General features: G+C 41.4%; 1 protein-coding gene across 3 annotated transcripts; it reads right to left on the bottom strand.

Moving 5' to 3' along the window:
- Window positions 1-1,238: 1,238 nt before the first annotated feature.
- LOC146329507 (E3 ubiquitin/ISG15 ligase TRIM25-like) lies at window positions 1,239-16,627 on the bottom strand. Of its 3 annotated transcripts, none has more exons than XM_084714778.1 (9): window positions 15,630-16,627; window positions 13,641-13,736; window positions 9,396-9,476; window positions 8,208-8,360; window positions 6,457-6,616; window positions 6,213-6,251; window positions 4,902-4,976; window positions 3,709-3,783; window positions 1,239-2,143 (listed from the first exon to the last, which is right to left on the bottom strand). In XM_084714778.1, the coding sequence occupies exons 1-9, from the start codon at window positions 16,227-16,229 to the stop codon at window positions 1,590-1,592; spliced, it is 1,833 nt and encodes a 610-aa protein (XP_084570904.1). In that variant the 5' UTR covers window positions 16,230-16,627; the 3' UTR covers window positions 1,239-1,589. The 3 variants fall into 3 exon arrangements, with proteins under 3 accessions (XP_084570904.1, XP_084570903.1, XP_084570906.1); XM_084714777.1 differs by having other exon boundaries at window positions 3,709-3,786; XM_084714780.1 differs by lacking the exon at window positions 4,902-4,976 and having other exon boundaries at window positions 3,709-3,786.
- Window positions 16,628-16,907: the final 280 nt, after the last annotated feature.

Raw genomic sequence — 16,907 nt, forward strand, 5'->3', positions numbered from 1 at the left:
GAATGTTGCTACAGACACCAGATAAAATCTCAATACACAGAGGAATTTAGCTGACAGTCATAGGTTTAAACAGCACAGAGTGGATCTGTTTGAAAAAGTCTTAAACCTAACAGACGTTCATTTATATGCAGGAGTCTCACACGCCAACTTTTAAGACAGACCTGTGACGTGATGTGCACAAAAACTCACCCACATGAAAGAAAATTAAAGTACCTCGAGCCTAAAAACGTATGACAGAGATGCTACAAATATGGCCTTCAATTTGTCGAACGGTGAAGCCGAGGTCACTTTTCAGGTAACATTCATTCATTCATTATGAAAAGCTGAGTGAGGTTTCCAATGTCACATGGCAGTGAGGTTGAAACAGAAAAATCTTTTGCTGCAGGTGTTCAAGTAGTCACAGGTACTAAATATTCAGACAGTGTAGGGAGTTACATAAAAAAAAAAACAACATACCAAAAAAATCCCACAAATGTACAAATACATGAAACAATGTTGAGCACAAATCGGGGTGAATACTTTTTAGTATCTCCGTCTAGTTGATTCAGACTAAAACCTACTATCCCACACACACCTAAAAAAACCTTTGTGCTGACTAGGCCTTTTCCACAGTAGATATTTTGACATGTCACAGTAGGAAAAGCACAGGTGATAATAATATAAATAATAAAATGAATGATGGCTGTATTTAGCAGTTTTCAGTTTCAGCGTCCTGATATTTTTCATGCTAGTTCACCATAATGCTAGCCAAGTTTTCATCAATGAATTTATGTTGATGGAAATGACAAAAATTCTGCAAAAAAAAAAGTTTAAAAAGTTTTTTTTTCTCTATTCTTCTCTTGTAGATGGCCAAGGTGGGTGATTTTGCTTCTTTTTCTTTGAGCTGCAATGTCCTCTTTTGACATTTCTGTCCCGGGTTGGAATGACTTTTTGTTTGCCCGTTTTCACGAAAATTAGAGGTCAAATTAATGCCAAATGTCTACCGAATAAGTCTGTTAATGAGCCATAAGAAATCATGAATGATCTTGTAGAAGGAGTAGATGTTTGCACAGGTTAAACCGAACTAAATGTTAATGGAGACTGGCAGGAGTCCAGAGTGCGTGTTTTCAGAGCAGTGGGCTTTGTTGTTGTAAATTCACAATGCCGCACTCGTCTTGTGCTCCTGTGGAGCTCCTGCAACCTGCAGAGAAACAGCTCGCTATGTTCTCCAAACCAGTTCATGGAAACATGCATAATTTGGCTACCTGGATGCTTTTCCCACTATGATGAGTCATAATATGCACTGCAAAAAAAAGCAAATATGTTTTACAGCTCAGCCTGACAGTGATCTACAGGAGTATTTACAATCAGAGAGATTTTTTGAAAAATGACAAAGAAAAATCAGTTTTTGTCAAGACATAAACTTACAGAAGACTATGAAAGAACACGTATGGAAAAAGAAAAGTGCTCCTGACTGTGATGCTTCTTCCTGATGATGTTTCTGAACCAGCAACCACTTCATTTTTTAGTGTTCATATATTCATAAGCAGAGTGAAGAGCCCTTTCCTGCAGTATTTAAATGACAGATCTTGTAAGAGGAGGGGTCGGGGTTAAGTTGTGTTTCCATTGCCTGCCTCATGGGGGCAGATGAGCAGGGTGGAGTCCAGGTCCAGGCGGAAGGCCGGGTACAGCGGCTGAGAGAACGGGCAGCGAAAGGTGTGCAGGAGCACCACTGTGTCCGACACGCTGTAGAAGGACAACGTTCCTTTCTGGCGTTCCAGGAACACGCCGATCCTGGGGCAGGGCGGCGCGGCCACCGTGGTCTTGCGGTTGTCGTGCCAGGCAGCGTATCCAGCGTGCGTGCACCTCAGCCGCCAAGAGTTCTCGTTGCGACCCAGCAGGCAGGGTTTTCCGCCGCCTTTGCGTCCGATACCTCGGTAGGTGACGCCGATGTCGACCCACCCTCCGCCCCTCCACTCCACCTCCCAGTAGCTGGCACCGCCGAACTGGCCCTCCCTGCACAAGACCTGGGCCACTGAATCAAAGCGCTGCGGGTGAGGCGGGTACGACTGGGGCTCCTCGCCACAGTGGGCACCCTGGGGCCCCTCCAGGAGAACCAGAGTGGGGTGGGCTGTGTCAGGGTCCAAGGACAGGCGACTTGAAACTGGAGGGGAAACAATGAGAAGAAACAAAGAGGCAGGAATTGAGATTTTTGCAACCCCAAACAGGATAACCATGGTATTCTGCAAGAGAGACTGACAGGATGTTGATCAGGTTGGTCAGAGAGCTCCCAAAAGTTTAGAGGTGAACATCCAGATTGGAAAAGTAGCTGTGCAGGTATTTTCACAGTGGCATGTTTTTGAAAACTCTGCAGCCAAATTTCTTGCTTTGATTTGCAGCAACTTATGCAACTAGAATCTCAACTCCTGAAATTTAAAGGTGTTTGGTTGTTGCAGACTGCAGAAGTAGATCATTTAGGTGGCAGCTAGCTCTTGGGGAACCTAATGTATTAATGAGATTATCAGTCGTTTAGTCGATCAGTTGACAGACCAAATTAGTTGACAACTTTGACAATCAACTTTTCGTTTCCTAATCACAACTGGCAGTCTAAGGATACAAAGATGGTGATTTGTGAATTAGTTTTGCTCAGCTGCAACTAGCAAGAAGAGAAAGCTGAAAGAAAGGTTACGCTCAGAGAAAAAGTTGCTATTTCAAGTCCATGTGCTACTTCAGCACCACGGACAGAGCCAGAGCAGAAATTTCACAGATGCATTTACAGCCACAAATTCTGTTTTTTTCAAACAAAGATTTTGGGCTACATAAACAAAATCGACTTGACCAACCGGTATATTTTAAATAGTCACGCATTCCAACATCTCATTTGAAAGTGCCTGCCTTTTACTGCTTTATGGTGCAGCCTTGGGCTTCGGAAACATGTTATTGTCATTTTTCATTATTTAGATCCACACTATCAGCATGCCTCTACAGGGATGGTAATGTTGGTCTCTCTGCAGGTCCACCACCGAAATATCTCAACAGCCATTGGATGGATTGCCAGGAACTTAAATGTTTCCCAGAGATCCTACTGACTTTTTATTTTATGACCACAAACCTGCAACTGAAACTAATGACAGAAGTGGGAGTGAGCGTACTTGAAATCATTGTTGATCTTGCCTGAAATCAATAATGTTGCAGACATTACAGTTCCTGACCTCAAATATATTTTCGTCTCTACTCTGTTACTCTCGCAGTGTTTCCAGAGTTTCAGTCTCGAGTCGGGCGCAGCCTGGCCAAGAAGCTACCCAGTGACATTTTGGCAAAGGTGGGACAAATGACACATCTGGCTTTAATCCTCCACCGACCAGATTATTTATTTATGGCTAACAAGGTGATAGTACGCTGTCATTGTGTCTGCTGACTTGTTTCTGCCAGGACAGGACACCGGTCTTAATGACAGACCTGGATGTCATAAATACATAAACACAGTATGATTGCCATCCATCATTGATGAGGAGCCAGATTGGGCTCTCAGATTTCACAGCAGGACCCTTTCTTATCTGTTCAACCAGAAGCATGGAGAGAAGACAAAGGAAAGGATGGAAAAGGAGACGGAAAAGACGGTCAAAGAAAGAGAGGAGAGATGATACGGAGAGGAAAGGAAGAAGAAGGAAAAGAAGTTTTTAAGAGGTGGGGAGTTTTAGTGGATGGAGGATAGATGTTGGTACTTACACCTGAGGAAAACTGCCCTCATCCTCTGATCAGCCGGCTGCAGAGACAAAGAGGTCAGAGGGAACGACACCGGCACTGCTGATAAGGGACACATGAGACAAAAACACAAAGAGAAAGTGGTGTTTAATACTTTTGTCCAGATTATAGAAATATATGGAATGGAATAAATGAATTAAATAGTAGAAATTGTATGATAGTAAGAGATTGGAAAAGACAGAAAGAAAAGATAAGAAGTGACATAAAAAGTGGGAAAAAGAGACAGAAATGAGAGTATGCACAAAATCTGCATGATTGGAAAAACAGGAAAGAAAAATCACAGTAATAATGATGTCATAAATCCAATAAATGTGATTAATTCTGTATTTTGTAATCACGCCTTGTTAATGAACAAACCTTGCCAAGCATTTGTGCATGCATGTTTGTAATCTGCACTAAATTCTTCACACTGGTCCTTTAAGATATTTTATTGGCATGCAGGTTTGTTTCTGTAAAAATTAGACAGTCTCAGGTTTATGTGTTGCTTGTAGCCCATTTATCTCATGTTCGAAATATCCAAATCCTACACGTTGTCACTTTTTTTTTTTTAATCAAAAGAATAATTCAGCGTTTTGGGAAACATATTTGTTAGTCTTACAGCTGAATTACTTGGCAAGATTGACGACTTAATCAATCAATCAAATAATATCCTCGAAGCACAGAGGCACAGGACTTTTGGTTGCTGTTGCCATGGAGAAGAGGCACCAGTTAGAGCGGTAGTGAAATCAAAATCCTCAGCAACACACCAAGCCAAGAGTTATATAAGTCAAGTGTGAGGTCGATTTAATGCACGGTTCTCGAGACACACAGACAGTTTCCTTCCTGTGTAGTTCATCATGCTGTCATGTATGTTTCTGAGACTTGCTGCTCAAACGTTACAGGTCAACATGTAAAGCTGGGTGTTATAGCGCCACCATCTGGCCAAACGGCTCCATATTTGACACTGTACCTGGTATCAATATTCATTCAACATCTTTCTCAAGGCCAGATGCAAATACATGTTTCCCAAAATGCTGAACTTTTCCTCTGAATGACACATTGGCTAAATTAGCCTGCCGGCTAGTTAGCATGTTAGTAAAGCAGAAATCAGCTGTTTGTGTGAGTTAAAGGGTCAGTTCACCAAAAATGATCAGAATCACCCACATTTAGACACTTACCCCCATGCTGCCCTGCAGACAGTGTTGGTTGTGTTTGCTGCGGTTTGGAGTTCTCCACACTCAGATTTCTGCCACCTTCCCAATACAGTGGATATGAATTGTATTTCATATATATATATACTTTTTTAAAAACTCAACAATAGTAATAATATCAAAATAATGTCCCGGTTAGAACATCCACAGACGCAGCTGTGTTTTCAATTTCATTACCTGGACAAAGCTTTTTGGAAATAAATGTTACTGTTTTAAAGTTTATTATTCTTTGTGGGGTTGTATGACGTACTCATTGATAGTCAGTGTATTAGCTACAGTAGATGGAGGTCGGCCCACCCCTAGTTTGGCAAAGCAGCTCAGAAGCTAAGCAGTGTTCAGCTGTTGGCAGGGTCGGCAGCAAAGCGAACTTTAGCTACTTCAAAAAAAGCTCCACCCGAATAAAACAGTACTTGTTTACGCTACATTTTGAATATTTTCACCCCTTTACCTCGTTGTCAGACAGCTTTTTCCGAGGGGAAAACGCAGTTATACAAGCCAAAAATTGCGCTCCGCAAATCAACCAAACTCCTCAGGGAAAAACTGTAATTTTACCTCACAGGACACAGGAGTTGCTGGTCTACCGCTGCCTCAATCAGGTGGTTTTGTTTGTGTCACTGTGTGACTTTGGTGAAACTTAACAAAACTTTTAAAACACTTAAGTCACACAATAACTCAAACAAACTACCCGATCGAGGCAGTGGTGGACCAGAAACTTTGGTTGCTTTGGAGAGAGCTCTATTTTACTTACATAATGGTGGTTTCCTGTCAGAAAAGGCTGTCTGACAGCAAGGTGACACTATGAAAATATTCCAGATATAGAGTACACTTATACTAATATTGAATATTTGAGTGGACCTTCTTTTTAAGTGGATAAAATACATTTTACTGCTGACCCTGTCCACAGCAGTACCTCACTCAGCTTCCATCCTAGTACTCCTGTCTTCTTCTACTGTAGTTTACTCTTACTTAAATATAACATGGTGAAAATGACTAAACTTATTAATTTAAATCTAAATAGTCGGACAGAATCTGATTTCTTCCAATGAAACTAAACTGAACTGATTGGAACGGAGCAGAGCTGGATATGAGCCAGAGTGGGTTGTACCAGTACATCGTCCTGTCCTCCTCAGTGTGAATAATTAACACGTCCAACTGTCCCTCGCAGTGTTAAATGTCATGTCAAAACCCGCAGCCTGGTAAAAATGGGTCAGCTCAGACCTGACACCGTCACAGAGGGTGTGTGTGTGTGCGATTGTGTATCATGTTTCTTATGCTTACCTTTTACACACTCTGCACCAGACACGTAGTTCTCATTAACTGAAAAAGAAACGGAAAATTAGTATAAAACTGAGCACATACTTCAATCTACTTTATCCATGCCGAACATTTGCAATGTTTAAATGGGATGTGATTAAACTTTAAATTAGCACTCAGAGCAGGTGTCTGCATGTGTGTTTGCAAACTGTTCATTATATTCATTCATATAATGACTGTCTTCCTGCCTGGAGGTCATCTGCCGTACCTGCGCGGCTGATCTTGTCCACCTCCTCCCTGCAGACCTCCTCCATTCGGCTGCGGAGGTGACACAACGCTCTCCTGGCGCCGCTGAAGGCCTCTGTGGGCAGGCTGAGGGCTCTGGAGTGCCGACCGGTGGCCAGAGGGACGCATAGCAGAGGAGCCGCCTGGGTCGTTAAAGAGAGACAGTGGAAAATACAGGCTGGCGTTGCATCTGCAGCCCGCCCTCCCTTAATTCCTTGTACAATTGAATTTGAAAATAGCACTCAAGCGTGTGCAGGTCTTTTTCCACTGGTCGCTGCTGACTCATTCTCCCCTCTCGTCCCTCCGTCCTCCTTCCTCCTTAATGGACAGACTATTCTCTCTTGGCATTTCTTATACGCGCTCTGGTGAGTTCCGATGGCCTCCAGGATGCATTAGAAGTAAAGGGTGAATATGAAATGCACGAGCTGCTCATGTGCAGTGTTGGAAAAAGTAGAATTACCATGATGGTTAACAGCCCTACTTTCAAAACCTTACTTAAGTCAAAGTACAAAAGTATAATCAGCTACATGCACTTAAAGTATCCAAAAGTGAAACTACTCATTTTGCCGAAAAATGGCCCCTATATACGTACAACCTCAATTCCAAAAAAGTTGTGTTGCTGTGTAAAACGTAACTAAAAACATGATGCGCTGATTTACAAGATTTAGAGAATCCAGAGAAATCTCTGCACAGAAGGAGCAAGGCTGAAAACCAACACTGGATGCCTGTGACCTTTGACCCCCTCAGGTGGCACAGTATTTAAAACTGCAGTAAAAACCCATGTAATTGGTGGCCTGGTAGGGTTAGGGTTGGGTTAGGGGTTACGGGGTTAGGGTTGAGCGTTTGCCCCATTGTACTGAGGCAGTGAGTCCTCTACAGCTGCTGTAGGTTTGACTCCTGCCTGCGGTCCTTTCCTGCATGTCCCCACACTCTCTCTCTCCACCTTTCCTGTCATATCTTCAGCTGTACTACAACTTTAAGGCATAAAATCTTGCCAAACATTTCTTTACATAAAAATCAGTTCACAGGCTGTTAGGCTACAGTGAAAGTCTCATTTTTTTTTAAGTTACATTACAATCCACTCACATATTGGAAATACAAGTGATTCTTACATGTCAATTGTTTCACATGGTACCTTTAATTTGAAAGGTGGCTGTCAGATAAATAGGGAAGTAAAAAGTGCCATCTGTCCCTCTGAACTAAGTAGTAGTATAAAGTTGCATAAAATGAAAAGAAAAATATTTCAAAACTGCGTGTGAGTACAGTACTTAAGTAAATGTATTTTCCTCCACTGCTAATGTGTTACTTGTCTTTAATGGAGCGAAACTCTTAAGACAGAGAGCTAAAAGTGTCCTGATGTGTGCTGCTAGCTTGATGTAGCCTAGTTTTTTCAGTTTAGACTTCCTGCTGTTAATTTAAAACCCACTTCCTCTCCGTACTCAGCTCTGCCTTTTAAACCAGTAATTATCTCACTCTAGAACCTGAAATAATCACATTAATTTCACTCAATAACCAGGAGTGACTAAATGTAAAGCTTTTTCAGCTGTATTTGAGTTATGATTCAGTATTTCCAACAATTTAGCCTAAGAATAACCTCCAAACTGAGCTGTACGTTCTCGGTTTCTCTGGAGGTTCTCTCTGTTACGTTTTTGCTTAGTTGTACGTAATGTTGTTTTCTTGTTGCTCTCTCTTTATTCACATCGCATCCCCTCATATCCTCCTTCTCCACCTCACCTGTAAGAAATGTGCGCTGTCCTCGGTGTGCAGAAGCTGACCGATCTCCTCGTCTCTCCTCCTCAGCTCCTCCAGGTCTTTCTCCAGCATCTCTATGTCTCGCTCAGCCCTCCCGACCACCGCTCGTTCCTTCGCCTCCAGCCTCGCTCGGACCTGCAGCACACAAGTAGACGTTCTGATCCAAAGAGCCTGACAGAACCACAAGTGTACGTGGGGGTGTGCTGAGCCTTTTAAAGTTTTAGTGCACTGCCACTAATGAACCAAATTCCAAACTTTTCCACTAATGTATATTTCATTCATTTGAAGATATTTTGAGTTTGAAAATTAAATTTCACTTCATAATGTTGACATTATCCTGTTTGACTGTAAATTTGCATGTAAAGCCTCTTGTCAATCATTGGATGATCTATTATGACCTGCTGTCAGGTGTGTTTGTCGTATATCTGCACATGCAGGTTTATGAAATCTCTGTCTAGGCGAACATCTTCATTTATTCTGTCCTCTGTGATGAAAACTTCCCTTTAACCCTCTCTTCTCGCTCCAGTCATCCACCACTTATTATTGTGGCGAGTTGTTTTTTTCACTTCTGAAGTAATTTTCATATCAAGACATTTCTTCTCTATTTCATCTCTATTTATATTGACGCTGTTAAACCAACAGATTTTCTTTTATGGATCTCTGAAAGCAGGACGTCAAAATTCCAAACTTGTAAAGTTTTTCTTTTTTCTTTTTGATGCCATTTTCACGAATGAACATTTCCTGACATGTGGAGCCTTCATGGTATTACTGGGGCATGAGCACTCATACATGCACAGGTGGATAATTTGGAGTTTGCTGACTCTGATGTGGCGTGTCTGTATGAGCCGTCCATATGAATAAAAGACGAGAAATTTAAGACAAGACTACAAAAATGTTCTTGCATGAGGCCCATTGTTCGCTGACTGTGGCCAAATTACACTTTGGACTTTTCCCAAGGACAGAACTATGGGTAAAAAGCATAAAGTTGTGTTATGATTATTTTGTTAGCATTTCCAGAATTTAAAAGCTACAGTTCATATTAACCTCCTCATATTACTACTTATCTAAACACTCCTGGCACTATATCAGTTTCTAAGAGAATCCCCGCTATTAATACTATCACTCCGGCAGGTAATGTTACAGCTGATACTTTTAATCGGTGCTCCTCACCTCTGCCTTGGTTTTCTCCAGGCGCAGTGCCATGTCTGCAAACAGAGCTTCGCTGTCCTCCAAAACAGCCGAGGCCGACACCTGAAACACAAACACAGACGGCAGCACACATGAGTGGCTCAAGAGCAGAGCAAATGAAGCAGAGGATTCAAACTTCTAGGAAACACTTTCTAAGAAATGGTGAATCTTTAATAGCGACCTAATTTATCATAAAAACAAAGAAAGAGCCATTTTTTTCTAGCCCTTAAATTTTAAAATCCATACCGTATCTCCTCACGTGGTACCCCAGGCCTTTATTTGAAGCAGGTTTGTATTAGAGACAAGTCTGCATTTCTAATTCCCTCTGTTTGGTACGTATAACTGGTCATCGGCTCTCATTTACATCCACCCTTTAATGACTTTCAACAGAGAAACAAAACTCTAATACGGCCCGGGGACCACAGTCACTCGGTTTGGGTCATATGTCAAAATTTTCCAAACGGCCACTGCTGGCTCAGAAACTCAGCAACTTATGAAAACTTCTCAGTCCAGCAGTGGGCATAATGGGAAATGTGGGCCATTGCTACATGCAGAGTTGTCACGTTACCAGAATTTTAATCTCCTTCAATCCAAACTACAGGCAGGACAATAAAGGCTGAACTGAACTAAGTGAACTGAATACTGAATGAGCTCTTAGATCTTTTTTAATAGCTTTGGTACTTCTGATACTGTCAAATGTGAGTAATATATTGATTTTAAACGTGGTATTGAAAAATCCTTGACACCTCGATACTTTTGATCTTAAATTCATGGTTTGTTGTATTCTTTATTAGGAGTTTATAAATGATGTAGATATTATGAAAACTTATGATGTATTTTTTATTCATCCTGGGGGAGACACCAAATTTCTCTTATGGTTCTTGATCTGACAAAAGTGCGGGAACCTCTTATTATAAACTCTCAGAAAATGCATTTAGAGCATCCTGGAACAATATAACCCTCTATGGAAAAAGAAATAAACCAACAAAAAACAAAACTACCAATCAAATAAAGTGCAAACGCCTCAGTGCAGATGCAGGTTGTAATTTCATGTAGCTGCGGTGAGGAAAGAGCCATCTGAGCAGTGGATAAGATGCAGAAAAGAAACTGATATCCAGCATCTGATAAAAGGCTGATTTCAGTTCCATGTTTTAATGAGCCGATAAGGCGGATTTCCAGCGAGCGAGAGCAGCTACAGGCGCGATGGATGGAGATGCTCAGGGGAGGGTGAAGAAAAGGCTTTCCTGGAGGACTGAAAGGAGTGGCATAGAAACTGGAACTTAAATTAGCTTTGCAGTGGAAACTGATACAACAGCTCCTGTGAGGCGGAGTGTGTGTATGTGTGTGTGTGTGTGTGTGTGTGTGTGTGTGTGTGTGTGTGTGTGTGTGTGTGTGTGTGTGTGTGTGTGTGTGTGAGAGAGACGGAGAGAGAGGGAGAGATAGATCGAGGTGAGTGTGTGAGACTGATGTTACTGGGGAGGCTGTGTGTGTTGTTCCTGTCAAGTCTATTTATGTAACTCTTTATCTCATGTGCTTTACATAGCACATACCATAAAATAGCACTGTGCACATATATACACACTGTACTTCACCCTCAGCTCTGGAAGCCCCGTCTGAGGATCTGAGGATTACAAAAATCAACAACAGCTTTTTAAAACCACCATCTTTTCAAAAATATTAATTACACCTAGTATTATTTTTATTGTCAGACTGTTTTTGCCTCATTCATAACATGTTTTAATCCTGTTTCAAACACGTAAAGAACTTTGTTTTAGTTTATGTAAGAAAAGTTTATGCATTACAATGTTACTTACAAAAAAAAAAAAAGGATAATTCAACGCAAAATATTTATCGATTTAAATGAAAGAATGGATTTATGGATTTAAAATTGCCTTTATTGCTCCATAGTAACCGTCTGGTCTTCATAGTAACTTAGAATGTTGTTATTGACCAATCAGAAACAAGTATTTTACAAAGCCATGTAATGATATTATTGAGATCACAATCACTGACCAGAATTATTAATCCATTGCTTGGAAAATACTGTCTTTAGTCTCATGCTATACTTAAGACTGTATGATAACTTCATAATGACTAATAATAAATGACAAAATCTTAATAACTTTATTCAAACGCACAAATCTTTCGATCAAATTATGCGATCTTTCACAAGAGATCACGGTTAATCACAGTCGGCTCAAAATGAACAAATTGACCAGACGGTTTATGGATAGGGAGTGCTTGATTCATTGCACCACAACAGAGATTTCAAATGTATGTGTGTAACTACTTGAAATTAAATGAGGAGTTATATGTGATGTCTAAAAACACTAAATTCTAAGTGGAGTCACAGTCAGTCAGAGGCAAAACACCTGAGTATCCTCATACACCACAACACCAGTTCCAAAAAAGTTGTGTAAAATAAAAATAAAAACTGCAAGAAATGATTTGCAAAAACTTTTCAACCGTTCTTTAATTGAATTAAGTAAAAAGACAAGATATTTTATGTTTTTTTTAAATATACACTCATTCTGAATTTGATGCCTGCAACACGTTTTTAAAAAGTTGGAACAGGAGCATGTTTACCACTATGAATCATCACCTTTTCCTTTAACAACACTCAGTCAGCGTTTGTGAACTGAGGACACTAATTGTTGAAATTCTGACAGTGAAATTCATCTTCATTCTTGCTTGATATACGACTTCAGCTGCTCAACAGTCCAGGGTCTCTGTTGTCTTCATAAAGCACCACGCACTTTCAATAGCAGACAGGTCTGGACTGCAGGCGGGTCAGCCTGGTACCTGAACTCTTTTACAACAAACCCACGCCGTTGTAACACATGCAGAATGCATCTCGACATTGTCTTGCTGAAATAAGCAGGGACTTCTCTGGATGACAGCCTGTGTTGCTCCAAAACCTTTCAGCATTAATGGGTCCTTCTCATATGTGTCAGTTAGACGTGTAATGGGCATAATGACTGACTATAACAGCTTATAATAGCTTGATTCAAATGCACAAGTCCTTCCATCAGAATAGAGATCACTGTGATTTGGTTAGAACAAACAGTTCCTGCAGATAAGGAGCGCTTGATTTAAGGCACCAGAACAGGGGCTTTAAATGCTAAACCCCGATGTCGCATCGAGAGTTATGCAAGAATTACACACTAACTGATGGTTTGTTTAGAATTTATAAGAAACAAAACAGCGAACACGCCCCTTATTACAACTTTGACGCAGGCACAGGGGGCAGTTGTAACAGTGAGAGTCATGAATGTAAGAACACTAAAATGGTCAAAGTCAGAATCTGATTATTAAAGCTAATTTACTGTAAGAAACAATTAGCTGCTAGCCCACAATACAGGTTACGACAGGTTCTTGACGCACAATGATCCGTTCACGTGTCGGTGTTCTTGTTGTCCATCTCAGTGCTGTTTTAACACTGGCTTCCTGACTCCTTCAGAATTGATTTTAAGTTTTTATCACTGGTTTACGAGGCTCTGAAAGGTTCAGTGTCTCCACATTAAGCTGTCTGTCTCTCCCACTGTATTCCTAACCGCTGCATTAGCAAATCGAACGCTACAGAATTAAATGTATCAGCAGTTAAGACAAAACAGCACGGAGAGACCGCCTTCTCTTATTATGGACCAAAACTGTGGAATAAGCTGACCATAAATATCCGCCATGCAGCTTGTCTTAACTTCTGGAAGAAACATCTTAAGATTTGCTTCTTTAAAGTTGCTTTTATTGAAATTTACTGCCAGGTAATTTATTTGTTCAAAAGTGTTTTATATACAATTTGATGTAAAGCACTTTGAGTTATATTGTATGCATGAAAGTGCTATACAACTTAAGTACTGCTATTAATAATGTTTCTACCATGGTCTGGGTGAACGCTCTTTTCTGATTGGCCGGCAGGTGTGCGTTAAAACTGTTTAATGCACGTGTAGTTGTGCTCAAGTTTAATCACCGTTCAAAATTCATCCGCTAAGCAACTTATGACCACAGCAACGTTAAAGCGCACAGCTGTTCACACCACTTCCTAACTGGAGGCGATGCACACGAGCGAACGAACAGCTGATTGCTTCAGTTTTCCTAAAGGACGATGATCGCTCACCCTGGCTCTATTTCAGCCAGGTTTCATGCACCTCCAACCTATTTTCTCTGGTTAAAATGTGTGTGTGTGTGTGTGTGTGTAAGTGTGTGTGTGTGTGTGTATGTGTGTGTCACCTTGAGAGACTCCAAGCTTTGTTGAAACTCCTCCAACTCTCTCTCTCCACTTCGTGTCCTCTCCTGGATTATCCTCTGACACTCCTGGAGCTGCAGCTGACGGACACAATTATGAGACAATTATTAACCAATAAGACAGAGAGAGACGTTCAGGCATTTAGGAGGAGCGTTTTATATTGAGCACAGATTCTTAGTGTAGTTCTTGATGTATGTATTTATCTTGTGAACTTTCACTTTCTCTTCTCTTGAATTCAAGTCTCGGTGGCCTGGTGGATCAGCTGGTAGAGTGTTTGCTCCATGTACTGAGGCTGTGAGTCCTCTGCAGCAGCTGTGGGTTTGACTCCCAGCTGCAGTCCTTTGCCCTTTGCTCCACCCCCCTTTCCTGCCCTTACTTCAACTCTCCTGTCTAATAATGCATCTATGATTATACCCCTTTTTGAAATCACCTCAGCGTAATGCTGCTGTAAGCACCGTTTTTCTTCAATCCAAAAAATAATGGCAAAGTTATATCCTCGCACTGCTCGGTCAACAGTGAACCAACAGTCAGTCAAAGGTGAAAGTGATTAAGAAGCTGCTCATCAGCTGGAGCAAATATCATGCAGCCCTAATATACAGGAACAGACAGATGGTTGGGTCCAAAAGTGAGTATTCCACATCCAGCAATGGCCTTGTATATATATATATAAAGAAATACAACTGATGCAGCTTCTTCTATGCTTTTAAGGTTGAGAAAGTCCTCCAACTGTTCATTTAAGCTAAAACTATTTGCTTTTCTAACTTTCCAGTTTATAAGAATTATGGGTTTTATTGCAAGCGCACAAATGCTACAATTATTAGTGCAGATAAACAATGAATGTTAGTGCTCTGTTTATCATGGATCTTAAGCAAAAAAATCTAAATAGCAAACAAAGGAAGAGAGCGGATGTCTGTTTATTTCAGTTCATGATAGAAATGTGGTTTGACATGATGGCAGATGGGCTCAGATGAACACTAAATTATTGGATTAGAATAGATTCGATGGAATTAAATTAGTGTTTTGGTCATGTCTGGTTCTTGAAGGATTCACATGGATCAACAGAGTACACAGTTAGTCGATTAGTTTATTTGGTCCATTAAATGTCAGAACAACAGTGGGTTAGGGGTGGTGTTTGTTTGATGGTGGTGTTGTAATGTACACACTGTCTTATAAAATTGTAATCCTCATTATAATGCCTGTTTGTACTAATGTAACTGTAATCTGACAATGTCTTTTTTAAAACTGCAATGGAATGCAGTTCCCTAAATCTAACTGACATCACTATGACAACAAAAACGAAAAACAGCTCTGACCCTTCAAATTTTAAATAGTTTGTTCTAGTAAAGTACATTAAAAAAAAACTTCAGATCAATAATTCATAAATTCGAAGGATAATGTACAGTGAGCAGGTCATTATTGTGAAATAAATCCTGACAGGAAGTACCTGAATCATCCTGAGGAGGTTTATTTCACAATAACGTCCTGCTCACTGTACATTATTCAGCTTATTGCATGGTTATTTGATTTGAAAACAAAAAATATTAATTTGATTTTAGTGATTAAACAAAGATTTTATTGCTGCAGAGTCAATGATCAGAACTGTGTCCATAGCAACAGTCTGTTATACAGATGTAACAGAATGCTGTAACTGACCAATCAGAATCAAGCTGTGTAATAAACACTGATAGAAATGTAGACCAATATATCTGGACAGATCAATATCAGACTACAATTTATCAGTCCTGATATTTATTGTGCATCTCTATTCAATAGTTTTTCACTTGCCTGGTCCAGATTTACTAGCCAAAAGTGGCATTTTACTTGCCCCGGGCAAGTGGGCAATCACTAAGGGGTTTTCCAAAACGCCTATAAAGACTTTGGAGAACACTTGCTCTAAATTCCTTCTATAACAAAACTTAAAGGAGTATCATCCATAAATTCACACTATCTAATGGAGCCTCAGGTGTGTCTACCTGTCTCCTGGCTCTCTGGGCGTCCACATTGTGCGCTTCCTCCTGGTCCGCCTCGCACAGCAGGCAGTCCCCGCTCCACTCCACCGCGGCCTCCGCCTCAGAGCCGCCCCCCGCGGGCTCCAGACCCAGCCGGTGCTGCGCGCACAGCCGCTCCGCCAGACACTCCACCGCGGTCACCAGCTTGTGCCGCCGCAGCGTACCGACCTCCCGGTGCGGCAGGACGTGGAGCTCGCAGAAGGACGCCAGGCAAACCAGGCACGACTTGACCGCCCTCAGCTTGCTCTCCGCGGGGCAGAAGTCGCACGGCACGTCCCCGACTCCCCCGAGGTACAGCTCCGGAGCCGCGACCATCTCGCTCAGCTTGAGTTTGTCGACGACCTCGGCGAGCACCGTGTTCCTCCGCAGCACCGGCCGAGGGCTGAACGACTCCCGGCACTGAGGGCAGCTGAACTGGCCCGATTCCGCCTGGTCCCAGTAGTTGTTGATGCACGACATGCAGTAGGTGTGTCCGCAGGGGGTGGACACCGGGTCCTTCAGGATGTCCAGGCACACGGGGCACCTGAACTGGCTCTCCGTCACCGAGATGTTCGCCTGGGCCATGTCTGCGGAGAGACGCGCTGCTCGGACCTGCGGTGGTTTCTGATCCGCCTGTTGACTCCGCTCCTGTTGATGGAGAAGCTTTTCCTGACTCCCGGTGTGTTGTTGTGAAGGGGAGGGGTCAGGATACAGGAATAGCCCTTCCGCAATGTCATCCGTCCCATTAGGATAACACGACCTTTATGCCCTCAGTTCTGTCTGACAGGCAACAACCGATGTTAAAGGTTCAGTTCGCCCAAATAACAAACAAAAACATTAACAAACAGGATTGAGGACTAAGGGATTACATGTGATGTGATTACATAATGAGGAACTGTATTCCATTACACCTACAGAAAAAAGACATAGTCAGATTACAGTTATGTTGACTAGAAATTAGGATTATTACCAGGAATATATTTTTTAAAATTCATTTTTAAATTTCCGGTTTGTTATGATGTTATCAAAAATACTTTCAGTGCTATTTTGACTTAAATTAGGAGTGTTATAATTACATTCTTCCTGTAACCAGTTCCTTATAAAAGAATGTCAAAAATAGGGAATATGAAGACCTTGAAAATGTCTGTTAAAACTGCACTCATTAATAAAGACATTAAAGACTTCCTCCAGTGAAAATCCCTTTTAATTTAGTTAACAAGTCCATGTGGTGTTTTGAATGGGTGGAAGTAACTAATTACAAAT

Source organism: Lutjanus erythropterus, chromosome 3 (genome assembly GCF_056507025.1).
Source record: "Lutjanus erythropterus isolate fLutEry1 chromosome 3, fLutEry1.hap2, whole genome shotgun sequence".
NCBI lineage: Eukaryota > Metazoa > Chordata > Actinopteri > Lutjaniformes > Lutjanidae > Lutjanus > Lutjanus erythropterus.